This window comes from Hippoglossus hippoglossus, chromosome 14, assembly GCF_009819705.1.
Source record: "Hippoglossus hippoglossus isolate fHipHip1 chromosome 14, fHipHip1.pri, whole genome shotgun sequence".
NCBI classification, from domain to species: Eukaryota; Metazoa; Chordata; class Actinopteri; order Pleuronectiformes; family Pleuronectidae; genus Hippoglossus; species Hippoglossus hippoglossus.
The window spans coordinates 3,169,802-3,196,223 of record NC_047164.1 but is presented as its reverse complement, the minus strand read 5'-3'; the positions used below and the strand labels follow the sequence as shown (position 1 = coordinate 3,196,223).

Sequence of the window (26,422 nt, the reverse complement as noted above, 5' to 3'; positions counted from 1 at the left end):
AGGGTAAAAAAATGCCAAAAGGTACTTTTGGCATTTTTATGATACAATTTGTGCCTTTAATGACCCGAGTCCATGTTAAATTGCCGATTTAACCTATAGGTTATAAATATTTGGTACTTTTTCCACCACCGGTCTGAGAGTTTTGTGATGTACGAGCAGCTCCTGAACGCAACAGGATGGAAGGTGGGTTTTCCTCCTGTTTTTAGTCTTTTGGGGCGAGAGAGAGAGAGAGAGAGAGAGAGAGAGGAAGGAAGCATTTCCTTTTTCCTTTTGCATCACACTGAAAACCCCACAACTCTGCATTAGAAGGTGAATAAAACAAACGGAGCTGGAGGAGGATGCTTCAGAAACTCTGATCTGCGGAATAACTCCGGACGTCGCGTCAAAAACAACAGGACGGATAAAGTTCATTTTGGATCCTGCAGCCAGACTTTGACGTAACTTTCCCTCGGACACCAGGAACCGACTGAGCCTCTTCATGGAGGATTTTCCTGAGGAGCAATAGCGACTTAAAAAGATAATAATTCTGCATTTTGGAGTCAAATGTGAGAAAAGTTGGGGGAAACATTTCCAGATGTGTTTTCTGAAGCAAACAGGAGCTGACTGATGAAATACACTCACACCCCAAAGAGGAAAAGAAAAGTTCTCTTCATTCCTTGGATTTAATATATTTAATTATCGTCCTTATAATAAACTTTTGATCAACTTTACTATTTCTGCTCCTCTGGGATTTTTTATTCTAACAACCCCTCCCAGCTGAATAACGGGATTTAAACGTTGTTCCAATGGATGTAAGGACTCGTTCACACCGAGGAGACAGAATGAAGGAGCCGTTTTAATAAATAACAGCAGGATTTTATGGTGAACATGTTATTTAGGTGAAATCCTCGGAAACTCGTCAGGGAAGCCCAATGAGTGTCACACAGTCCACACTCACTGACAGGTAGGTGAAACTCGCCAAACTCCTTTAAACATCCTCTAATTTAAAGTTGTTTTGATTGTTGGGAAGCACTTTTAAGAAATATAACATGACATAAGCTATGTTGCTATTTGATTGAGTCTTCTGGTAAATTCGGCATTAACTTTATTCAATATAAACCCCCAGGTCTCCACAAGTTAGTGAATCTTAGTGTTTTAAATTGGTTAGAATTGCTGACCCTCCTCATGCTGCGTTGTGCGAGGAGACGATGGCGTCTGAGGATTCGACAGGATTTCAGAAGTTAGATTTTAGTAAATGTAAACGTTTTTGATGTAATTGATTTAGGCCGAAACAAGCACAAGCCTTTTATATTCCACCTGGGTCCTTAAAGTATGTTGTGTCTCTAATGTCGATCTGGGAAATTCAAGGCAAGTTCAAAACAACACGATTTCTCAATGGAGTTCTGAAAAGTCTCCTCTCTCTAAAAAAAAAAAAAAACGGATGTGAACGTGATTTGTTTGTCTGCTCAGTGAAGGATTTGATCAAATTGCTGTGTTGACTTTCTGACGGTTGAGGGATCGATATGCCCCCGTGTAAACATGTCTGTTAGTATTTAGTGAAACAGGCCCATGTCTTTTGCAGGATGGAGGATCTATGACACCTCCATATGTTTCACTGACATTAAAGTGCATCATCATTGTAAACAAGGTTAAAACATGAGTGTTACTGACAGTTGGTCTGGTAACCGGCTGCAGAATTATACACAAACTAGTTTAAAATCACATCAACCTGAGCACATCAACAGAAACTTGATTCTATGATCAGATGACAAACACAGGAATAACATTTATTTCGAGCCTGATCTTTATCTCGTCCTTTATTCTTGCACCTCCTGGATTTTATTGATACCAACCTGAAACACGTTTGGCCAGTTTCCCACATAAGAATCAACATGAGGTGAGAATGTTGTTGAAAGGTCAATTCCTGAATTTCAGCTTTTCAAATTCCATCCCCGGTAACTTGTGTGTATTTGTACAGTCAGTAATCAGTAATTTCCTCTGAGGAAACGCCAAAATAAAGGCACACATGACCGCCTCGGAAACTCAAACAAAGTCATTTGATTTTTCGACCTTCAGCCTGCAGACAGGAGCGAGCCGCTCGTCGGCTCTGCTGCTCTTTAGAACAATTGGCCTCTTCTCTGCAGACCTAGTTTGGATTCTCAGTAAGGTTTCCACATTAAGGCTGTATACGGTTTTACAATCATAAACAACAGAGGGACAGTCAGCAGATATAAATACTTTACGTCAACCATGACTGGATGAGCTGGTGGCTTCTTTAACATAAAGACTGGGAACACTGGAAATCCACGAATGAAGACAGAAAGCTTATTTCTTTGTAGGGTCATGGGCTCTAGCAGAGTTTCCAGATACAGTCAGCGAGCGAAGGCTTTGGTCTCCGTTCAAACACAATGATGTCAAACCTGGCAACCTCCCTGTGAAGATAAGACTTCAGGAAGCTGCGTATGATCATGGCCTCTGAATGTTGTTTGTCATGAAATGGCTCCATCAAGTGACTCCCCCTAAAACCGCTGAGGGAATATTTGTATCTTGGTGTAAAGATAAAACAAACCATTCACAGGTTCTTGATTACCGAGCATTAGAAGTGTTGTTGGTGTATTTCTCAGCTTTGGAGAGAAACAGGGTAACTGCTTCCCCCGTGTGTCTTTATTCCCGTCGGACTTAACCCACGTGACTTGTTTCAATCTTCTCAGCTCCTTTTAAAGGCCTAAAGCTATAAAAACAAAACAGAAGAAAATAATAAATGAAAGAAATGGTATAAATGTTTCTCAAAGAATGTTTCTGTCATGGCACTGTCCCCCCCCCCCCACCGATCCCTACTGTGCAGACTCTGGCTCCAAATGACGTCATTGGTGCAAGATGGCAGCATTTGTGCAGCGTCTTGGTTTCATCTGTTTCATTTTGCATTTAGAACCATTTCAGAACAACTGTTTTACTTGCGAATCAGTTTACGTCTCTGCTCCTGTTATCTGATCCTTCCCTGAGTCAGAGAACTCTCTTCCAGCTCAGAGGAGAAGACACAACCACTCTTCACTTTGCATCTCTCGGGTACTTTCTGGCGTCGCTGCTCTTTTATGACTCGTTGAGTTTGTTTCATTATTCAAACAACACTCTTGTCTGTGGATTTTAAAGTTGTTGCTGCAGCCTGGTCGGTAAAAAAAAAAAAAAAAAAAGGGGTCCAGTTGCCGGGGCAACATTTGTACCGGCTCCAGAAGTGGGTAGGTCACATCTTGGACGTCGTTCAAGGGTTTCTCAGTGAGAAGAATTCAGGGTGAGCAGCCTGCTTGGTTTCTCCTAACGTTTGTGACATTTTACTGTCAGGATGTGACAACCCCCAGTGGGACATGTCCTCCTGTCGGCCTGGACTCAAGGGACAGACTGAATCCTCCGTCTTTCCTGAAGAACGCTGTGAATGTCCTGATGGGCTCACGGTGTCTGTAAGTGGAACAGCACAGTTCCCTGCAGGACGGGTCTCGGCAGACGGCTTTTAGACCCTTTAAAGGAAAACTCTGGCTCATTACAACCTGGGTTTTATTTTACTTTGGCCGTTGCTTTTATCGGTTCCAGTAACCTTGGACTCACGAAAGTAATTACTGAGATCTGGGAACTTGGACATGGCTAAAAATGGGTAAAGAACAAGACGACTGAAAAGTCTTAAACTACGAGGTTAGTTTGTTCGGAAACAACTTCACAGTTTATGGACCGATTTGTAGCTGTGTGACCACGTAGTTTTTCTGAGACGTAGTCTAGTAGAAGTTTTTTAAATGAAGTGAAACATTCGAAAGAAATTGTGGCTGACCCCACCTCCCATTGCCAGTTGCCTTTCCGTTTTTCATTTCCCTCGGTGAGTCATGTTTGACGTCACAAACACGTTAAAAAGTGAGGAAACAGACAATCTGTCAATCCCTTTACTCAGGAATCATCCTGATGTGTAGAGGTGTTCGAAACTAGACACGGTTTACAAGAGGTTCCTTCTTTTCAGTGTTCACACATCCTCATCACGTCACTTTTCACTTGTTCAACTGAGAGCAACACGTCAAGAAGAGACCGTGAAAGTGCTGTTACTCCCACTTTGCACGATTTGTTGCGTCGAAACTAAAGCAGCAGGTGCAGATGTGACACATTCTGCTCCAGATGTGCGATGCATTCTGCTCGAAGTTTGCGCCTCTCTCCTTTTTTTTTGCACGACTATAACGGAGAATCACACAGGTCGGGCTGCATTTTATTTAGCGACCTTTTTTGTCTGTGACCTTCAAAGTGCTTTACATTGATCACATTCACCCATTGACACACTTACTACAGCTGTAGCACATCATCGATCACTGATCCCCCCCCCCTCACACGTCAGGGCTGCATTTTACAGACTCATGAACTGGTTTGGTGAAAACGTCGTGTCAGCCCAGTGCTCAGATCTGTGATGTACAGTAAACTGTGAAATGAAGCTGAATGGCTGCAGGCAGTGGACCAGCTCTTTGTCACACAGTTTTGCTGATCCTTGTGTTTTCCCGCCTGCTCGCCCGCCGACCACCCAACCCCCCCCACACCCCCGCCGCACCCCCTCAACCTAGCCCGGGCTCTGACGGGAAGTGGTGACATCACTGCTGAACAATGTCTGTCCGGCCCACCAGACCACCGGGCCGTCCCAGCTCAGTGACAGCACAGTGCTGCTGGTGTCACACATCACTGCTGGGCCTGAGATCCAACATGAAGCAACTGATAATATTCCTATAATTTGAAAGAGCTCATTTAAAAAAACAAAACACACAGAATCTACAAAGAGACTCAAAACGAGTGATGCAAAACACTGTTGTTCTAAACCCTCGTGTGGTGTTTGGACGAGTCTCACATGCGTTGAGCTGCTTGATTAGATAATTGCCGGGAATTAAATTTGAATTTGGATGTTTGTGGTGAAGCTGCGGTCGGAGCCGAGTGACATCAGAGGCAAACGCACAAAGATTCATTCATGCAACAGACTTGAAAACATTAATTTTGAAAACTCCGATAATCAACCAGGGAAGTTATTGTTTAATGAAAGGACAAGTCTTGTGAATGCATCTCACTGAAGCTGTTTCCAGACCCGAGTTCTGGAGATTTGGTTTCGGACCTTTTCCTTAGTTTGTCTTTCACATGTGAAGAAACGTCTTTTTAAAAGAAAACTTAAAACATTTCTCTTTACTTCAGCCTTTAACGAGATCTTACACTTGCCCGCACGCCTGCGCTTTTATAATTTGTACAAATAACTTTTTAACATGTTTTTATTTTTATAAAATTAATAATAAAGTTTATTGTTATTATTATATTCCTGCTGTATTCGCACGTGGGCTCACTCTGACATTATCCAGAGTTTTTATAGGGGGCTGGGAGGAAAAACTCCACATTAACTGACTCCGACATTTGCGTTCCCACATACTTCCCCTCTGGATGGTTCCAGGAGAATATCAGGGGTTTGGTGCTGGTCTGAAAGCAGCTTTACTTTAGATTCCACTGTGTCCACCATCAAAAAACCCAATAGTGAGCCACACTGTTGTTGATTGTGTGACATGTTCCTTCATCAACACACACATTGTACTTCAATTTAGACTGAGATGCACCATCCAGCTGCTGGAAAACCCCAGATGTGTATCCCTCCGCGGTTGAACAACTGTTTTAGGAATAAATTGCAGTTTTTAAAAGATAAAACTATGTATTTGTGACATGTCTTTAAATATTAAGTGCCACACATTGCGTAGGGAGAGTGATCAGTTAAATCATGTTGTATTTTATTATATATCTTAATTTGTTCATGACAATCACTGCGCTCCAGTGTTTGTGGAGTTTTAGCTTCTCTCCTTCTTGTTGGACTTTTGTCTCCCGGCCTCTGGAGCCGAGTTCTTTGCTGTTATCTTCCCGGAGGAATTGTCTGGTATTTTTGGCATCTGGGGCCCAAGTGGATCGCTGCACGTTTTCTCTTTCCTTGTTTGATAACCGTGCACGAAGGCAAGTAGAGAGAACCTGCGCAAATTAGCCAGCGGACATGTATCCCAGCACGAATTCATTAAGTAAATCAATAATTCCCTTTTAATCGCGGTGCCAGTAAAGTTTTCACATGGACACGAAGACGTTTCCTGTGCATGTGAACTTGTTTGTGAACCTCTGGTGACTAGAGAGTCCTGAGCACAACAGAAAATATGCATCAGATCTTAATGAGGCGTTCAGGGGCCTTATCTCTGTAATGTTGGGAAACTGTTCTGACGTTTCGGCAACTTTCTCACCGCATGTTCAACAAATACTGGAAGGTTTATCAAATATTATCAGCTGATAGACAGTAAATAAAGATGGACGACATGACAGCGCCCCAAAAGTGAAGCCAAATCTTCTAGATCGCCCCCTGGTGGTGATCAACCCAGCCTCCTCGCCATGTTCACGTTTCTGATAAGTTTCTGCTTAACTACTTATTGGATGATTTGACAGCTGAGGCTCTGACTCTAAATCACGTCATCGGTGCAAGACGGCAGTGATATCAGGGCTATTAGAGCTTTTTGTACAATGGAAGGAAGTGGACACGTGTCAGCCATCTTTATTTTTAGTCTGTGACTCATAGGTATTAGTGTTTATATGTCAGCTGATAAGTGACAAGAAGAAGAAGACATTTTCTTTAATCATATCCTCATTGTTATTGTATGGATGCTCCTGGATAATGAAACGAGCCTCCAGGTCACCACTTTTAATTTTAAACATATCCTCATATTCTTTCCATGAGTTTAGGATATTTAAACACGTCAATAAAAGTTTACCTCAGCTGCCAGAAGCAAAGCAAAGACGTGAATTGCTCTGACGTCACCAAATCGAGATGCCTTGTCGTTGCAGTTGGGACAAAACGTGACGTTGGTGTATTTGCCCCGAGAACTAAAAGTGAACTGATAAAATCTACTGATTCTTGCATTAGTTTCCCAACGAAGTCATTTTTAACTTCTGTTTGCTGTTATCGTGTCACGTCACATAATTTAAAGCCTGGGGACTGTGAGTTTCTTGCCACAATGCACTGTGGGAGTTGTGAACATGTGCTTTTACTTTAATCAAAGCTGTTGATTCTCTCGATGTGATGATTCAGCTGCTGTTTAGTGCCGATCTCAGCTCGAGCTGTGCATCACCAAATGGGTAATATTATTATGACTTTTAAAATAGCTCCTGCAACTCAGCAACTCTTATTTTTTCAGCTTGAGTCATTCGGTGGGACGGATTTATCCTGAAGCTGCAGATTTTCTAAAAAAAAAGTTGTGAAAAAGGAACTAAATATCTGGAGCTGAAAGATGAATTTCTCATTGTTATCCAGCACTTAGCTGCCACCCACTGAGCAGGATGCAGCCTGTCGTTGTCTCGCCAAAGTCTTATCAGCTCCTAATCTCCTCCGACCACAGCGAGGGGGCCCCCCGAGTGGGCCCTCAGAGAGCTGTCTCCCTGCTACTCCACGTGATTTCACCCTTTTGTGACAGTTTTGTTGTGTCTAAGAGGGAAGAGTCGGGATCAGCTGTTTGGTCTGGTCCATTTTTGTTTCCAGGAGCTCGACACAAATTTCCCTGAATCTGAAATCCCAGGATTTGATTTATCTCATCATTTCCTCTGCACCAGGAGGAGTTTGAGTTTTGTTCAGGATCGTTCAGTCTCTGCGAGCGAAGCTGAAATTTCCTCCTGTCTTCCCTCAAAGACACTCTTGTGCCTCCTCCTTCCTTCCTCCCCCCCCCCCCCCCCCCCCCCCCCCCCCCCCCCCCCGTTTCTTTCCCAGCCTTCTCCCACATTCAGGAAACTGGAGCGGGGCCAAAAAAACCCTGAGCCTCCGTTTCCGGGAATCTGTCCCACAAAGCCACAGTATAGTAAGTTAGCTCTGACGTGGGAGCCATTGTTAAAAGCCCAGGGCCCCCATTGTCCGAGGGAGGAACAGCAGCACAAACGAAACCCCCTCTTGCGGAACACGTCGGAGCTGTTGAGGGGACGGGGACAGGGGACGGGGACGGGGGGGGGGGGAGGATGAGCAGAGGGAACGTATTCTATTAATAAATGGACGGCCACCATAAGGTTACGCTCCCATGAGGGGTTTTAAATACCAAGAAGCAGAGTTTACATGGAGACTGTTGAAGTCTGACTATTGACACTTGATTCAAACTTTATCATCTCACTTTGAGAACATGATTTTAAATGATATAGTTTCCACGACGGCTGTTTGGCCTGAAGACCAGCTACTGATGTGAAATTAATTTTATATGTGCCTATGTTTATTTTGATATCTACTATGATATTTGTATATTTTGTATTGCATGATTTGTTCAAAATGGATTGTGGGTATTTAACACGGCGACCCTGTGAAGTCCGAGGAAGACCATTTTCTCTTTTTCATACATCTACGGCCAAATTCACCAAGTTAATCGGTTTGTTTTCGTCCTTGTTTGTTTGTTTGGTAGCAGGATTAAAAAAAAAAATACATACTTCCATTAGATTTTGTGGCGACTTGGGATGTGACCCAAAGAAGAGCCTATTAAATGTTTGGTGCGGATCCAGATCAGGGGGCGGATGCAGGAGTTTTGTTTTTAGCTTTCTTTAACATTTTTGACATTTTCCCTGATTTCTCTGAGAATATTTCGTGGATCTTGATGAAAGAAATCAGACATATTCTGAAGGTTGTTACAAAAGTGTTCATTCATAACCTGATTTATAAAACATTTTAGTCCTAAAAACAAAGTCAATTTTCTTTATAGCTGTTTATATGTATAAATAGAAACTCCCAAGATTCCCTCTGTACAAACATCTGACACCAATATCTTGGAAATAACTTTTTGGATGTTTTCTCTACGTGTTCTCACGTTGTACCTTGTTTCTCTAGGACCCCAAACATTCTCAACAAGGAGCCCACAGACAAGAAGGCTAAGAATGACAAATCCCCCGTCTCCCTCAAACATGAATTTGACCCGACAGGTAAGAAACACAGATTTAATTTAGTATTTCTTTCATTGTTTCTTCTGTCGAACGCTTTTAAAATCCATGTCAACATTAATCTCACTGAGGTTTGTCTCATTTTCCACCAATCTACATTTTTAAATCATTGACTGTGCCTCAGTCTTTGCCACAGGGGCTGGTGAGGTGGGGGGAGAACAGAGGTGGTGTGGATGAAACAAGTTGTTAAGGTGGTTGCTTCTTGGGTTGAGGGGTCGACATTAATCCTTCCTGCCCTTTTCCTCACCCTGGAGTCTTGAGGCTCCTTCACGGAGGCCAGAAGACGACCAATTATCCACTCAGATACGTCTTTGAAGACGGAGCCTGCGAGTCACTGAACTTCCTCAGCGGCCACAGGAAAAAACCTTGATGCTGCAGATATTTGCAGAGTTCAGGGACGTGAATGACTCAGCTGAGTTTAGTGGCTGATTTCACAGCGTCTCGAGGAGCTTGGTCGATTTAAATGGCTGCTGCTGGTCACGTCTGCCACATGGTCATGGGATTTCTTTCTTGTGTGTGTGTTAATCGATTGATTGCATTTGTGTTGCGTCAGGGATGAAAGAGCATTTAGATTTTCTTAAAGGAGACTTTTGTTTATTTCCTCTGGTGTTATACAAGTTTTTTTTTGGTAAATTTAAAAGTTCTGCAGACTTAAAAGGTGAGTGGGCCAGCTGTGTTTCAGACAGAGGCTGAAAAGAGGAGCTGCAGCAGTGGACAGTCTGAGGACAATGATGTGCTTTCTGTAAATTAGAGCATGTAAACCTTTTCAAGGAATAACCCTAATTTAAATGATGGAGACAAATATGAGCAGAATATGTCTCCTTTAAGCCGTTCTATAGATTTATCTATAGATTTTAGATTATAGAGAGGAAAGCAGCGTCGTCCTGGTGGTTCCAGTTTTTTCTTGGAAAGAGAACTGGCTGCTATTTAAAACCCTTTCTCTCTCTCACTGTCCTCACTTGTCACTTCCTGTGTGGAGATATTTGACTCCAGCAGACAACAAGTATTCCAGATGTTCGGTGCCAGAATTTCTTTTTCGGAAGAATCCTGCAAAAGTCCGCTTAGATTCTTACTTTTGTTAATAATTGTTGTTAATTTGTCCTCACCACATGTGACATGTAAACAAATATAATCATTGGTTTTTATAAAATACACTATTTAATATTATGGTTATGGGTCGAACAAAAACACAAACTCTTATTGTGAAGATCCTCTTTTCGATGGTGTGTGAGTCAGGTCTCGTCCAGCGTTGCGTGATAATCCAGAGAGATGAAAATGGCTTCGGGCTGACGGTGAGCGGAGACAACCCTGTGTTTGTGCAGCTGGTCAAAGAAGGTAAGACACACACACACACACACACACACACACACACACACACACACACACACACACACACACACACACACACACACACACACACACACACACGCTTGTGGAACGTCTCTGACTCGGCTCTCTCTCCCTCTTATAGATGGAGCTGCTATGCGAGCTGGTGTTCAGACAGGAGACCGGATCATTAAGGTGAGTCTGGGTCTGTAAACAGTTAAAACGTGTTTATTTAAGGATATAGATTCATCTTTTCATAGCTAAACTCTGCATTTTTACTAATGCTGAAAACCCTAATAGTAAGTTTTAAGTTAAAATAATAATAAGCGATAATAAAATGGTAATTTTTGAAAACTAACAGGCAAGAATATGAAACTGTGGAATAATAGATGGCCCAGTACTGACCCTTGTGGAACTCCATACTGTATTTGAACTGTGTTGTTATACCCAGCATGACCAATACTTAATTCAGTGCAATATGTTAATGCCTTAGGTGATTACATAGGTATGAATTTAAAAAATATTTGATTATGTTTATTATGTTTTCAATTATCCCAAATCCCACAAAAGATATAGAGAGCCACTGTTAATCACCTTTTTAAAATACATTGACAAATCTGTACTATATTCACAATCCTGATGTTGTATTTACACACAAGTGGAAAAACCCCTCTGAAAAATGAACCTTTTTACCCTTTAAAAAATGATAATATATATTTGTTACTTATGTTTTAAATTGTTGACAAATCTTTTATCTCCCGATGCTTTTTCTTCTCAGGTCAACGGGACCTTAGTCACACATTCAAACCACATAGAGGTTGTAAAGCTGATCAAATGTGAGTATGCACTTCTCATTGTAGCTGCACGTTTCTGCATCACATTGGAAGTACAGAAAGTTTCCTACCAAGAGCAATAAGTCTAAACTTCATAAATCACTTGATACCATTTGTTTGGCTGCTCCAGAAATACAAGAAATACTGAGATTTAATTTCCTGAGAGTTTCAGAATTATTCTTTCTCTCCTTCTCCCCGACTCCCGTCTCTCCGGCAGCGGGCTCCTATGTGGCCCTCACGGTGCTGGGAAGGCCCCCGGGTCTCCCTCAGATCCCCCTGGAGGAGGACGAGGGTGAGGGTGACGAAGGGGCCGAGCTCGGTTCACCCTCGTCTCTCTCGGTGCCGCACTCCCCTTTGCTGTCAGGTGCGGAGCCGTGCAGCCCCCAGGAGCACAGCGCCTCCCCTCTGCCTGATGGGGTAAGGATTTAATAATAAATAAATAAATGTATTAACATTTTTTACACATCTGCCATGTTATGAATAATGCAAAAAAATATGAATGAACTTTATTTATTTATTTTACACTTTTCTCAGCAAAAATAAAGAAAACAAAAGTTAAAATAAGAATTTAAAAGTGTTAAAGCAGTATTTAAAATATTAGGAAAAGTGGATTGTTAGATTTTCATGTTGTTCTTTTAGAAATAAAAACTTTTCATGAGTGAATTTGAACATTGTTTCTGTATTAAAGAGATGTTGGTCTCAGTGTGAGTCAGTCCTGCAGCTCCACTCTCACGTTGTCTAGCTGGATCTTTAACGGTCTCCACGATGTTGTTTTAAACTGTGATAAGCTTCGTGATACGAGGAGCTTATCTCGCTGGTTCAGCCCACAGCTCGTTATTTTTCATTAGTCACGTCGTCTCAGTCCATTACTGCCAACTTTAACCAAAATGCACTGTGTCAACAATTTATCGTCGTGGTAACGGTGAACTTGTTGAACTAGAGACTTGAGTTCCTTAAAATCAGTTATCGTGATTGTTCAGCGTTATTTACTACGATGGAGCATTAGAGACACTTAACGGAAAGAATAAGGAAGATTGTGAGAAGAAGATTATTATTTGTCATGAAAAAAGTAGTAGTTTTACAAAAAATAGTTGTTTTTCTTTATCCTCATAACGACTTTATTCTCGAAACCTCAATTTCCTTTTCCTCACTATGGCCCTTGTGCTCTGTCACTGTATGAAGTCATAATCTTAATTTATGATGTGGACCTTGTTCCTCTTGCTTTCTTTCAGTTTCATCGGTTTCACTTCTCTTTCTTCATCGGTTCACATGAATCTGTCTGCAAAGGTTTCTCACGTTAGTCACAGTGTTACAGGAACATTTATTTCATCTTCGGCTCAGACTCAGTGTTTCGTCGTTATCTCGTTTTGTAGGATGAGAGCAAAACCACACACAGCCACAAGATGGACAGTTTGCAGAAGATGCTCACCAAACAGCAGCTGGACTTGGAGGTACAAAGTGACATCGCTTGTTGTATTTCCTGTATTTACGAAGGGGAATAATTAGTTCAGCGCTCGAGTCTAGAGATTGTGGATTGTTTATATAATTCGTGGCAGTAATTTGTCATTCCCTCTGCTTCTTCTGGGATGAATGGCAGGTGAAGGAGGAGGAGTGCAGCAGAAACCCTCGACCGAAGCTGGTGAAGGAGATGCAGGAGGCGAAGAAGCAGATCTCGCTGCTGCAGGAGCAGATCAGCAGAGGTTTACAGGCTGTGTCCAGGAGTGGTGAGGAGGCTGAGGAGGGGGACAACAGTGGGCCCCCGCTGAGGGAACCCACCTCGTCCTCGTGGGGGGACGGCGTCAACGACAGGCTCCAGATGAACAGTCACTCTGTGAGTATAATGACACATCATAATTATCCCTGTGGTGAACCATTAACCCAGAAGTATTTTTTACTTTTTATTGTACATTCATTTGGGTGGAGGTGTTGTGCCAGTTGCATAATCCAGTTTTGGCAGATGCTGTCAATTATTTTATTATTTGATGAACAGAAAGTTAATCAATGGCACTTATAAGTTGTATTGTTCATTTTACATATTTATCAGTTACAGAAAATGACAGATACCCTCCAGTTTCATCTTGATTAGATTTTTATCAGTTTACACATATTCAGGATATACAGATTTACATACACATATATAAAAATGTGAGGGAGAGGTTTGATCTGGCTGCTCTCCAATGGAACTACTAGTTAAGATCATTAAATTAAAAAACAAAAGATATATGTATATATATATATATATATACAAGTACACAAAATATGTGTGCTTATTTTCTTATTAGGGCCAAGGACCCTGCTGTCTTACAAGGATTTATCATTGTTTATTTTAGGGGCTAAACGTGCTCATAAACTTATATATATATTTAAATACTTTAAGGAAACTGTTGGGCCTTAGCCGACGTCTGCGCTCTACTTAGTGTCAGTAGCTCTAGTTTATCATGGATTAGATGCTGCTGTTCACTGGTGCATTTTGTTAATAGTTTACTGTAGGAGTACCCACCATCTGATTGTAAATACAACAGGAAGTGCCTCTGAAAATATGAGTCACACAGACGTCTATAAAAACAAATAACCTTTTATCACCGCTTCTATAAATAGGGGTGAAATGGTCCTGGTCTGTGGTGATTTCCCAGCATTCAGCACCAGACTAAACAATCAATTTGGCTTAATTGTGGTGTTGTTCTGTCTGTGGGTTGACCTGTGTGTGTGTGTGTGTGTGTGTGTGTGTGTGTGTGTGTGTGTGTGTGTGTGTGTGTGTGTGTGTGTGTGTGTGTGTGTGTGTGTGTGTGTGTGTGTGTGTGTGTGTGTGTGTGTGTGTGTGTGTGTGTGTGTGTGTGTGTGTGTTAGTTGCACAGCAGTCCCCTCCTAGGGAATCCTGGGAAAAGAGAGACGCCCTGTCAGAGCCCGAACATCGGCCGGCGAGACGGACTGAACCTCTACTCGTCGCCTGACGCTGAGGATAACACTGACACTGTAAGACACGCACGCACGCACACACACACACACACACACACACACACACACACACACACACACACACACACACACACACACACACACACACTCTCTCTTTTTCAGTTTGAATGATTTGAGTTTGTGTGTCTGTAGTTTTAACCCTCAATCTGTCCCACAGGACTCCGTTGCCCAGTGCATTGTGGGTAGCCCTCCCTACCTCCTCAACCCCCAGATCATCGGAGCAGAAGACGACTACTTTGACTCTCAGCAAGAGCAGGTATTTATATTTCAGTAGCTGCTGATGGATTAAACTGAGAAAATTGCGTTAAATTCGAAAACATAGAAAAAATATGTATGAAACAATGATATTAAGTTGCGTCTGTCTGTCTGTCTGTCTGTCTGTCTGTCTGTCTGTCTCTCTCTCTCTCTGTCTCTCTCTCTCTATCTCTGTCTCTGTCTGTGTGTGTGTGTTTCAGATTAATGGTCAGTGCAGCTGTTTCCAGAGCATCGACCTGCTGAAGACTCGGCCGGCTCACCTCGCTGTGTTCCTCCATCATGTTGTCTCCCAGTTTGACCCTTCACCTCTGGTACAACACACGCACACACACACACAAACACACACACAGTAAATACATGAAACAAGAATGACAGTGATATATAACTCGGAATTTGTGTGTTTTTCCTGTGACAGTTGTGTTATCTCTACGCTGACATGCACAAACAAACCAGCTCCAAAGAAAGTCGACGCTTCTTCATGGAGTTCCACTCGCTCTTCATGGACCGAACAGCGGTAAATTCACTCTCGCTGTCAGTTTCCTTTCCCTACTGACCAAGTTTCTGAATCCTTGAATGGTTTGTACTGTTTTGTCCTTTGCAGAATCTGAAACTTCCACTGCCGGAGACGATTGCAGCTGAACTGGGTATGAAAGAATATTAATATCTGATTTCTATCCTTGTTACACTGAGAATCACAGGCTAATAATCACATTACATCTAAATCAACACGCTAAGGATGCTTGATGGACAGGTGGGAGGGTTGATCCCATAATAAAGCTGCTTTATGTTTGTTTGTGAACAAGATTACACAAACATTACATATCTACAAAACCTGGTGGAAGGATTTGATATGAGTCAGGAAAGAGCTCATTCAATTTTGGTGCAGATCTGGATTTCTTTCACTTTCTGTAACATTGTGAAATAGGATGTTTTGTTCGACATTTTTACTGTTTTCCCAGAGAACATAAAATAGATCTAGATAAAAATAATATAGAGGAGTGATATATCCATTAATATGTCCAATTTCAATGCAGCTTGATTGAATTTAAAGGGACTTTTCTGCCCTATATGTGCTCTGAGGGACATTCCAGTTTAATTTGTTAGAGCTGCATTAAGTTATCCTGAGGTTGACTGTTTCTGGTTTGTGTGTCTGTGTCGGCGCAGAGAAGCGGAGGCTGGAGTTAATCCCAGAGGAGCTGTGTAAACAGTACACGCAGCTGTTACAGGACTCGCTGCTGCCGGACCTGCACAAGAACCTGGACGACTTCAGGTAGAACCTCTCGATAGGAACCTCCTACAGGTCACGTTTCAGGAGGTGCCATCCCCATGTGCTGGAATCTGTGTGTTTTGTGTGTTTGTGTGCGCAGACAGAAGCGCAGTATGGGTCTGACTCTGGCTGAGGACGAACTGTCCAAGCTGGACGTCGACGGAGGAAAAGATCAACAGGGTTTAGAGAAGGAATGTTCCTGTGCCGAACACATCATCTCCAAGATAGAGGACATCCTGTGAGTGTCTGAGCGCGTGCACGAAGATGAGTGAATATTCAGTTGTTAGAGTCATTGTGTGTGTGTGTGTGTGTGTGTGCGCTGACCTGGAGTTGTGTGTTGCAGGTTGACGTCACAGCCGTCAGAGGAGGAGAAGTGGTGAGAGGAGGGAGTTTCCTTATCTTTCACATCATCAATCTATTTGTATAGTGTTTCAGTTTCTATTCAGATATTTTAGATTGTAGAAAGCAGATGTTAGCAGTCTTATATACATAAAATATCAAATGTGCGATATTCATAAAACAACGATGTGCCTCTTGCCTGACGTCGCGTCCTGCTGCAGTCAGACGATGCAGTACGTGATTCTCACCTACATGAAGCACCTCGGGGTCAAAGTGAAGGAGCCGCGCGGACTCGAACATAAACGAGCACGAATCAACTTCCTGCCCAAGATTAAGGTGCGATCGCTTCTTCAGAAACGTACACACGTGTTTTTTAATCACGATTATCTTGGGAAATCATTGATTTGAATAATAGCACAGTGTCCAGATCAAGTCCAATAACTGCTTTGAGTTTCTTACAGTCTGATTTAATTTTACCACAGTGTCCGTGAAGCAGATATTTTAATATTTAAAAACTGTCATTCAAACGAACAGAAGAGCATCAAACCTGAGAGAGAAGGTGAGGAGAAGGTGAAAAAGCCCCGATTCCCCAACATCCTCGGTCCGCCCAGACGCCTGAGCAGAGTGGATTCAACGTCAGGTGAAGATAAAACCTGCAGTTTAATGTTATTTTACAATATCACAGATAAGTCACATCCCAGATCCTTTCATGCACGGCGCCTTGTTTTATTGCAACTGTAATAAACCAGTAAAATCTTGTCCCTTTAAGAAATTGCTCTTAGATCAGTCAAGACGTTTTCACAAGAGGCAGGAAAGAGGCAAATAGTAATATCTTATCATATCTAGTGTTTATGAGTGTGTACATACAGATATCAGTGTTGTGACTGTGTGTGTGTGTGTGTGTGCGTTTGTGTGCAGTGGGTAAAGCCGTGGAGCTGAGCAAGCAGCGGTCACCAAAGCCGCTCTCCCAGCCGGCCGTCTGCATCCCGGAGCAGCCCGACCCCTCCGCCTCCACTTCTTCCTCCGGACGGATCCGTGGGAGTCTGCTCAGCGAGGGATCGGACGCTGGTCTCCATGTTTCACCTTCCACTACATCCCAGAGTCACAGCTCGCCCTCCGCTCAGGCCTCGGACACCAGCGGACAGGACTCCGACTCCAGTGAGAAATCTGCAGGGTTTTAAAACGTGCCCAGATGAAATCAGTGCAATTTCAGGAAACTGAAGAGACGAACTTCAAAATGTTTCCCAGGAAAGATGCACAGATAACAATCCTCACTTTATTCCCTCGTTATCTCCAGATCTGTCTCCTTTCCCCGTCCAGCCCAGACTGGGCGAGGGTCTGCAGTGTGGGGACCAGCAGGAGAGCGTCCTCAGTCCCACTCAGTTCGACTTCAGCCCCTCCAACCTGGAGCAGCTGCAGGAGGAAGAGCAGGAGACGTTCAGGTATTTACAGGATCTTCTTGTATTAGTCTCCCTCCATGTAGGACACGGGAGAGGAACTAAATCAAGGGGTGCTGAGATATTTAAGGGTTAGGGTTAAGTGTTCTACATGCTGAGCATCATTTTAATATTATCACACATCCATTTTAGAAATATTACAACAGAAAACAAGAAGGGAAACTACATATTTTTTGTGTCAGCTGCAGCAGAACATGTGATGGACTATTACTTTACCAGATTATTATAGTTCATGTAGATGCATTGAGCACTCTACTTTAAAAACCTATAAACTTTAGATCAACGATTCTAGAATCACATTGATAATATGATCATAAACAACTACCAGCATGTCACCACAACAGTAAAATAAATATACTGTTAAAAACGTATAATACTCAAAAGCCTTTAGTGTTAAGTGCACATGTGATGGAAAACTGATCAAGAAAATATTAATATTAATAATAACAATACATCATATTTCAATAATAATACAAGTCCTGTGCTTCTAGTGGGATAGAACTCTACTAGAAGGCATTTACTGCACATAGATACCACAACAAAAGAAAATAAATAACAACAGTATAACAAACCTTTATATTATAAACTGTAGGAGTGAATATCATTCAGTATTTTAGTGAAGTATGAAGTATGTCAACTGTAATCAGCTGAAATGAATCAGTTATTGTGGTGTTGCAACTAATGGTTATTGTCCCCACAGACAATCTGCCAATTAATTTGGATTTAGTCAATAAACTGATATAGATTAAGCCTAAAGTGGTAACTTCATGTACAGTAGATCATTGTGAAACATGGGGGTCCTCGGTGTTTCGTGTGGTAGTTCGATTCCCGACCCGGCCCATTGCTTTGTGTCTTCCCAACTTTCTCTCCCCATTTCTCGCTCAAAAATATCCAAATAATCCAAAATGCAAAGGCATTGGGCCTCATCTACTAACATGTGCGCAGAAATGTTCTTACTCTCGCACCACCTGGCGCGTGTCCGCTCTGTGCGCGATTAGCATACTGCCACGCCCCCATTTCTCCATATAAGGACATGTGCGTTTGTCATGAGGCGAGCTGTGCGCAGAACAGTTGAAGTTTTGAGAGACCGCGCTAAAAGGTAAAATACACAAGACTCTCACAGCAGCACGAGTGGCAGGTGGGAGGTGGACGACACAATGGACACACTTTTGTGTAGCACTTTGTGACGATGTTTAAACGGAGTTGCACCTGGGCTGTAACACCTGGGGCGGTGGACGCTGCGCCCCGCACTGACCTGAGCACCGGAGTCGTTAGATGCACCGCGACGTGCACGTGGACTCCGCTGCTCCAGGATCAGATCCGACGCACAGTGAAGGTCCGGTCGTCCCGTGTCTCTTGTTTCCTCCTCTGACCTGCGCTCACTTTACACTTTACCAATTAACACCAGCACTGCTCACAGGTTGTTAGGACACGTACAGTGCTGATGTGTGTGTTTGTTTGATTCGACACATATCTGCTACACAACACGAGACGTGACGTGACGTGACGCGCACAGTCTGGACATCAGGGTTAAAGTGACGCCCCCTTTATCCAGAAACATACATTTGGTCAATGCATTAGTAAATTAAAGTCTATCTACTATGTTTATCTAAATAAATGGAGTTTTAATACACTATGCATTCAGTCAAAAGGGTGTTTACGTTCTCTAGGACAGCCGGGCCTTCATCACCAAATTTAGGTACGAACATATTGATGAATCCCAGATTCGTGCGTCAGACATGCGTACGCACTGTTAGTAAATGAGGCCCATTGAGTTTAATATCACATCAGAGTAGATGCAGCAAATCTACACGTTCGAGAAGCCACAACCAGTTTGTAGCAATTGAATAATAGATTTTTGAAATCACTGCAGAATAATAATTCATTGACATTAACGGCTGCTGCAGACTAATAATCGATCACACTGGGGGATAATGTGGCAGGAATTCTATTAAAATAATGATGATTTCTCTTTAAAACCAACAAGTAAAGAGCAACTCGACAGCGATGCTGGTAACAGCTTGTAAACCCCCCCCCCCGATCTTCCCCTTTCTGCTCCTTTTATTAATCTTCTTAAAAGCCCTTCTCTCTCTGTCTTGGCTCGGCGGTAGGATGGAGGTGCCGAGTGCGGCGGCCACTTCAACCGACATCCAGAGCGAGGACGACCAGGGAGGCGAGGCGGAGTGCGAGGAGGACCCTCTGAACTGGCAGGCTCTGGTCAGCCGCGGCGTCCTGGAGAGTCTGACGCCGCAGGAGATCAAACGGCAGGAGGTCATCAACGGTAAATCAGGAATCACACGTGAAATATCCAGCGTTCACGGTTTATATTCGCTCACACGTGTTTGTTTGTGCGCCGTCAGAGCTGTTCTACACCGAGCGCGCCCACCTGCGGATGCTGAAGGTGCTGGACTGTGTTTTCTACCAGAGGTTGAACAGAGACGGCGTCCTCCCCCCTGACGACATCAAGCACATCTTTATTAACCTGGAGGAGATCATTCAGCTGCACGGTAACACACACACACACACACTACTACACAAATCATTGAATTCCACTGTAATAAATATAATGTGTATATATACATCACCAGATATAAGTCGTCAACCCAGGTCGAGGTTTAATTATCTGTGTAAATACAATGTTTTTAATAGATGGTGACATATTTCTGTGTTCACACCACACACCGTAAATAAAGATGGACGACATGACAGCTCCTTAAAAGTGAAGCCACAGCGTCTCTATCGCCCCCTCGTGGCTGGCTGCAGTATAGCTCATAAACCCTGCCTTCTCCATGTTAGCAAATGGGACATGTGCCATAGAAAATAGTCAAATTTCACATTTGAAAGATGGTTTTCCGCCACTTAGTCCATCTTTATTCAATCTTACTACATGCTGGTGGCTCTTAGGGGCCAAAGAGCTTGTTTCAATGATGAAAACAACTTAAACAATTCAGCTAAACGTTCAGTTGTCATCTTCAAAGTCATTATCAAAGCTGCTGGGGAACAAATGAAAGATTCATGACCACATGTTGGGATCTGGACACTAATATCTTATCTCTGTGCTCCACAGTTTCCATAACAGAACAAATGACGGCCACCAGGAAGAGGAGCGAGACGTCGGTGATCGGTCAGATCGGAGACGATCTGCTGGCCTGGGTGAGACACGTTTCTGTTCAAATTCAAATCCTAAACACAGGCTGCAGTTTAATGTTGGCTCCCCTTACGCACAGAGAGCAACTCAAAGTCGAGCTGATTACAAAAGGATTTATCAGGCACTGTGTTTTACAGCAAAATCCTTTGTCGTGCAAGGGTTAAATTAGGATTATCAGATCCTAACGAAAAACAAAACCAGCTCTGATTATCAGAGAGAAGGACGGTGTCGTCGTTTCTTCTAGAAACTCTTCATGAAAATAACTTTTTTTTCTGTAAACTTTTTATTTCATTATTTATCTTCAGTTGCTTCTTTTGTACGTTGCTATTGTTTATCACTCTTATTAGAAATAAAGTCCTGGGAATGTAAAGTACGTCCACACTGGGATTCAGAGGGAAAAATTATAATGAAACACTAATAAAGCTGTTTCCAAAGTTGTATTAGTATGAATTCATTAAAAAGTTAAAAAGCTGTATATGTTTCATTATGTGAAAAGTTTGTTCTTACTCGTGTTGATGTTGAACCTGAAGTTTTTCCTGTGGGTTGTTGAGATGTTGTTGATCAGATCAGATGATGTAAATGTAAACGTGTCCGTGTTGTTGGTTCCAGTTCAGCGAGGACGAAGAGGAGAAGATCAAACGAGCGGTGGGAACTTTCTGCAGTAACCAACCTTCGGCTCTGGAGCTCATCAAGAACAAAAAGAAGAAAGACCAGAGGTTCAACTTGTTCATGCAGGTCAGCACAAATTTGATTTATTAAATACAAGGACGTGACTAGTTTAATAATGAAATTATGTCATTTTGAATATTTTAACACGTGAAGTCTAATATCGTCACTAAAACCTTGGGAATAGCAGTAAAGACATGTTCATCATATTAAATGTTATATATTTCCCACCGTGTCGTCTTCAGGAAGCCGAGAGCAACCGTCTGTGTCGCAGGCTGCAGCTCAAAGACATCATCCCTGTAGAGATGCAGCGACTGACCAAGTACCCGCTGCTACTGGACAACATCGCCAAGTACACAGGTACAAACATGACAGAAAGGGTTTTTTACTATCCTGTAAGTACCAGAGTGGGTATTTCACAAAGGAGAATGATGGACGTTTGGTTTCTTCATCACTGATTTCTTGTTTGTTCTGCTTGTTTATCCTCCCTCAGAGGACGGTGAGGAGAGGGAGAAGGTGAAGAAAGCTGGTGAATGTTGTAAAAAGATCCTGAACCACGTCAACCAGGCTGTGAAGGAGGCCGAGAACAAACAGGTACAGACACGAGAATCATCATAGAATCTCATATTTAAGTCTAAACTGGAGGTTTGGGGATTTAATTTTTATAGAGAATATGTCCACATCATATATTATGTTTCGTCATAGCATCAATTGGTGCGTGAACATTTCTCGTCTTCATCGCTTCTGTCCAGCACCTTGTGTTCAACATGTTTGGATGTGCATATTGTTAGATACTTTCTGAAATGATTCAGCTTATATCCAGTGTTTTAAAACCCCTTTAACGAGTTGCGTTCTGTGTGAACAGAGGCTGGAGGAGTATCAGAGGAGGTTGGATCTCTCGTCTCTCAAACAGAGTGAAAACCCCATGATCCTGGAGCTGAAGGTAAGAAACCAGCTGCCACCTCTGATGCTCTGGACGTGAAGAGAGTGAAGTAGCTTTTATTCAACGACGTGGATGAGATGTTGATGTTATATTGAAAGTTGATTCTTTTCCTGCAGAACCTGGACCTGACCAAGAGGAAGATGGTGCACGAGGGACCTCTCTCCTGGAAAGTCAATAAAGACAAGACCATCGGTACATGAACGCACCACTGCGTGAAAATGTTATTTTAAGAAACAATTCAGTTTTGCTTCACCAGCGTTTTACTTTCAGAGCTCTACACTATTCTGCTGGAGGACATTTTGGTTTTGCTGCAGAAACAGGACGAGCGTCTGATCCTCAAGTTCCACGGGAAGAATCCGGCGAGCGTTACCGACACCAAGAACATCTTCAGCCCCATCATCAAACTCAGCACTGTACTGGTTCGTCCTGTGGCAACTGGTGAGAACTATTAACACCTGTACCGTGAAAGATTGTGCAGACATTCATGTTCCCCAGAGGATAAATCCCAAAACTTTCATTTCTGCTTTCGGGATGACCGTCAGTCTCATTCATGTGAACACGATTTCTCAAAAACACCAGAATGGAATTTCTTAAAATTTAGTTTTAATGTTCCCTTAGACTCATGGATTGACTGATTAGATATAAGTGGTCAAAGGTCACAGTCACTTCCTATGAGTCTTAATAATGACGTAGACTGAAACCGCACTGGTTGACCGAGGCAGTATTTCTAGTCTTGACAAGCAAATCCATGATGTTTATGTAACATATGAGATTTATCACTGTTGCATTTTGTTCTCACCAGACAACAAGTCGTTCTTCGTGCTCTCCATGTCGGACAACGGCGCTCAGATCTACGAGCTGATGGCTCAGACCGTGTCCGATCAGAGAATGTGAGTCTTTCCCCACAAACACCACGACGTGACGTCTGTTCTCTTTAGTTCTCATCCTGCCGTTTCGCCTCTGATCCCTCAGGTGGCAGTGTCTGATCACGCAGTGTGCTGACGCCATGAAGGCCAAACCTCGCCACAGCGACTCAGCTCCAGCTCAGACCGAGTGAGTCCGATAACGCCGATAGGTTTATTGTTAGGTCTAAATATTTCATCGGTTCTAATGTGTGCGAGTGTGTTTTAGTGCCGAGCGTGACGCCATTGAGATCATCAACAGTGGGATGAACAGGCCGAGCAAAGAGTCCAACGGGACAACGAGCTCAAGCAAGTCATGTTTCTATATTTCTATTTCTATAACTATCAATTTTATAGTTTTTATAAAATGTTTCCTCTGATGTACTTTATCTCATTTTGAATTCAAATTTCTGTTTCCAGAATTCAAATTTATGTTTCCAGGAAAAGATGCCATCTCTTCTCCGGACACTCAAGCTCCACCGGCGAGCATCGGCCCCTTTAATGGCTTGAAATCAGAGGATGAGGAGGAGGAGCTGGCTGCGGCCGGCCGACAGGAGGAAGAGGAGGATGAAGAGCTGGACGAAGCAGAACTAGAGGCCTTCCTGGACGGACAGCTGGCCGACAGACTGCCCTTCCTGCAGCAGGAGGGCTCACGTCAGGGAATCGCCATTGAAAGCCACGAGCTGGACGAGCTCGGCGTTCCCCCGTCCAAAGCTGAAGACGCTCTCAGGACGTGTAAGTTCCACATTAAAGGGCCAGTTCACCCGATCAGTATCTGGACGTGCAGATAGGGAAAAATCCCATCATAACACGTTCTTTCCTGTTCTAGTGGCAGTGCTGAAGCAGGCTCTCTTCAACCACATGCTGAGCCGGGAGGCAGAGGAGGAGAAAGGGGAGACGGAGGAGTTAAAGCCCAGTGGGGCCCCCGGGTGTCAGCGGGGTGACTCCCTGTCTGGGAGCCACGAGGGGCCGTCTGTCACGTGTGACGAGAGCCAGACATCTTCAGGTTCACCCCCAGACGACTCCCAGCTCCCGTCTGAACACGCAGGCCTGTCTGAGACGACCGAATGCAACGGTGAACAGGTTTTTCTGTCTGGATCTTTGCCTGTTATAAGTTTACTTATCAATTTTATTTAATTCGCCTGCCCTGCGTCTCCATCCAGGTGGTTTTATGGTCCTGGACTTCGGCGCAGGATCCGAGGAGAGCAGCACCGACGATAACGTGGTATTAGAAGGCGACGTGGGGATCGACATGAGGAAGCTGCTGTCCTCCTCCTCGCAGACAGGGGGCGGTGGTCCTAACCTCAGCCGGCAGCTTATGACCCACCTGCGCCTCCTACAGGCCGACCTGCAGCATCTGAAGGTATCGCACGTCTGAGTCAGCGGCTGCGTTTACGAAAACCTAGAAGTTTTCTTTTCTTCTTTTAATTCAGTGATGTTTATTTACACATAATATATCAAACGAATACAATTAGAAACTTGGGAAATGCTACGGTAATATAATCACAGTTCTGCTTTTAGAATCGTTTGTTTTAATTCTATTAAAATACCAGAAATCCTGGGAAAAGATAAATACAATAAATCAAAGCGATATAATTAATTTAAAGTAGCAGGAAAATCTTAAACCTGTTAAAGAAGCTGACGCCAAATTTAAAAAGTAATAATTTGAACTAAACAGCGAACTCCGTTTCACATAGCTAACCTTACGTTTTCTCTCTTCACTCACGAATCTGTCGTAGGTTTTGTGTTTGGTGTCCTAACAGCGTTTAACACTAAATTCACCTGTTTCCAGAGTCACTGATTCATTTTAATACAAGAAAACTCTTCACACTTTTCTTCCGTCATGTTCCGATTCCTCCATTTTAACTCATAAATCCCGTCTGTGTGGTGATGACGTGTTTCCAGGAGGTGGAGCTGAAATACAACGAGCTGCGACAAACACACAGTGACACAACTACTGACTCGGACGACAACAACGGTGGGTTTCACTTCTCCCGGTCACCTGGAAGTTTTACATCCACTTTGAACGTTTGTGTTCATCTGTGTTCCTGATGTTTTGCAGACGGGACCCAGTGATGATGGACTCGTCTGCCTCTCGTCACCGTAGGAGCCGAGTTCACGTTCCTCCATGATCACTCTCCTCTGGACCTCCGACCTCTGAACACTTGAACAATGGAGGACTCGTGTGTCTCTGCTCCCGCTTCAGGCACATATGACAATCAGTGGATCATTTTCACCATCATCCTTGACCCAGGTTTTTGCTCTGAGACTTTGGATTCACTGGAGGATAATTCAGTCACTTTTTGCTTTAATAATAATCATCTACATAAGTTATCTTTAAACACTGGATGTATGAAAAGGAGAAGTCGAGGGTGTGAAGTCGCACAGATGCACATCAGAGAAGGAAAAGAGACTCTGACAGAAGGATTCTCTGATTTAGGACTCGGAGCACTGCTGTAAGCTTGATGTAAATGTCTGTAATAAGAGATGAGCTGAACCTCACGCTACATATACGTTTAAACACACACTGCTTATTTTATACACACTTCAATATCTTCTCAAAAAACTGATTGGGTTTCTAAAAAATCGGCCAAATTCATAGAAATACGTTCACCCCCCTAACGTCTCCACAGGTTTTTAGCCTTGCTTAGCATGAACATTTGAATTTAAAAGCTGGAATTGGACATTTTGCTGCAGCTTGTTGCAGAAATTTTATTTTATTTAGAAGAATCTGCCGGTAATGCAGTTGCGGATGAGTTTTCGTTGCCTTCAGAGAAATGAACGGTGTCTCCAACCTTTCTGTTGATTTGAATGTTTCTCCCACTCGGGCCGCTCTTCACGGTGCCGTGGATTCAGCGTTAACGTTGATCTCCTCATCACAGATTTAGAAAAGAAGATTCTGAACTGTTCCTGCAAGAACCTGAAATGATGGCGTTAAAAAACGTGATAAGAGGCTTGTGCATGGAACATTTTCCTTTTCACTGTGAAGGGTTGAGCCTCATTTCTTTGGGGGAAGATTTCCAAAGAACAATTTGTCCCACTTGCAGTTGAACTAACTGTTATTTGTTTAGCGGTCGTCTTATTAGTTTGTTTGCCTGAGCAAATAACGTACTAACACAATGTGGACTAGCCTCAGACTTTAAAGTGCCTGTTTGAATCTTCCCGTAGCACTTGAATGTTGCATCATATGGAAAAAAAACAAATAACCGTGGTCTAACGTTAAAATCACACGTCAAAGTTCAATGTTCCTGATTTCTCAAAACTCAACATCTGTAATAATCTGTACAAAATGTTCACTGGCCACTTCACTGAACTAGAGTTCTGGACAACAAGTTAAAAAGAAGATACT

At 43.0% G+C, this 26,422-nt stretch overlaps 1 protein-coding gene across 2 annotated transcripts; it reads left to right on the top strand.

Annotated features, from left to right (window-relative positions):
• Positions 1 to 214: 214 nt before the first annotated feature.
• On the top strand, positions 215 to 25,897 carry arhgef12b (Rho guanine nucleotide exchange factor (GEF) 12b). 2 transcript variants are annotated; one of them, XM_034605631.1, is made up of 37 exons: positions 215 to 943; positions 8,852 to 8,943; positions 10,198 to 10,296; positions 10,433 to 10,482; positions 11,066 to 11,123; positions 11,338 to 11,537; positions 12,494 to 12,571; positions 12,718 to 12,951; positions 13,968 to 14,093; positions 14,254 to 14,352; positions 14,552 to 14,662; positions 14,767 to 14,865; positions 14,953 to 14,995; positions 15,516 to 15,621; positions 15,719 to 15,856; positions 15,962 to 15,994; positions 16,179 to 16,293; positions 16,492 to 16,597; positions 16,876 to 17,115; positions 17,255 to 17,399; positions 19,526 to 19,695; positions 19,775 to 19,921; positions 20,482 to 20,567; positions 21,172 to 21,297; positions 21,474 to 21,588; positions 21,722 to 21,822; positions 22,094 to 22,171; positions 22,288 to 22,363; positions 22,442 to 22,609; positions 22,974 to 23,061; positions 23,144 to 23,224; positions 23,303 to 23,382; positions 23,515 to 23,808; positions 23,903 to 24,148; positions 24,237 to 24,436; positions 24,979 to 25,051; positions 25,136 to 25,897. In XM_034605631.1, exons 1-37 carry the CDS (start codon positions 912 to 914, stop codon positions 25,147 to 25,149), a joined length of 4,347 nt encoding a protein of 1,448 aa, XP_034461522.1. In that variant the 5' UTR covers positions 215 to 911; the 3' UTR covers positions 25,150 to 25,897. The 2 variants fall into 2 exon arrangements, with proteins under 2 accessions (XP_034461522.1, XP_034461521.1); XM_034605630.1 differs by having other exon boundaries at positions 216 to 943; positions 19,523 to 19,695.
• The last annotated feature ends 525 nt before the right edge of the window (positions 25,898 to 26,422 follow it).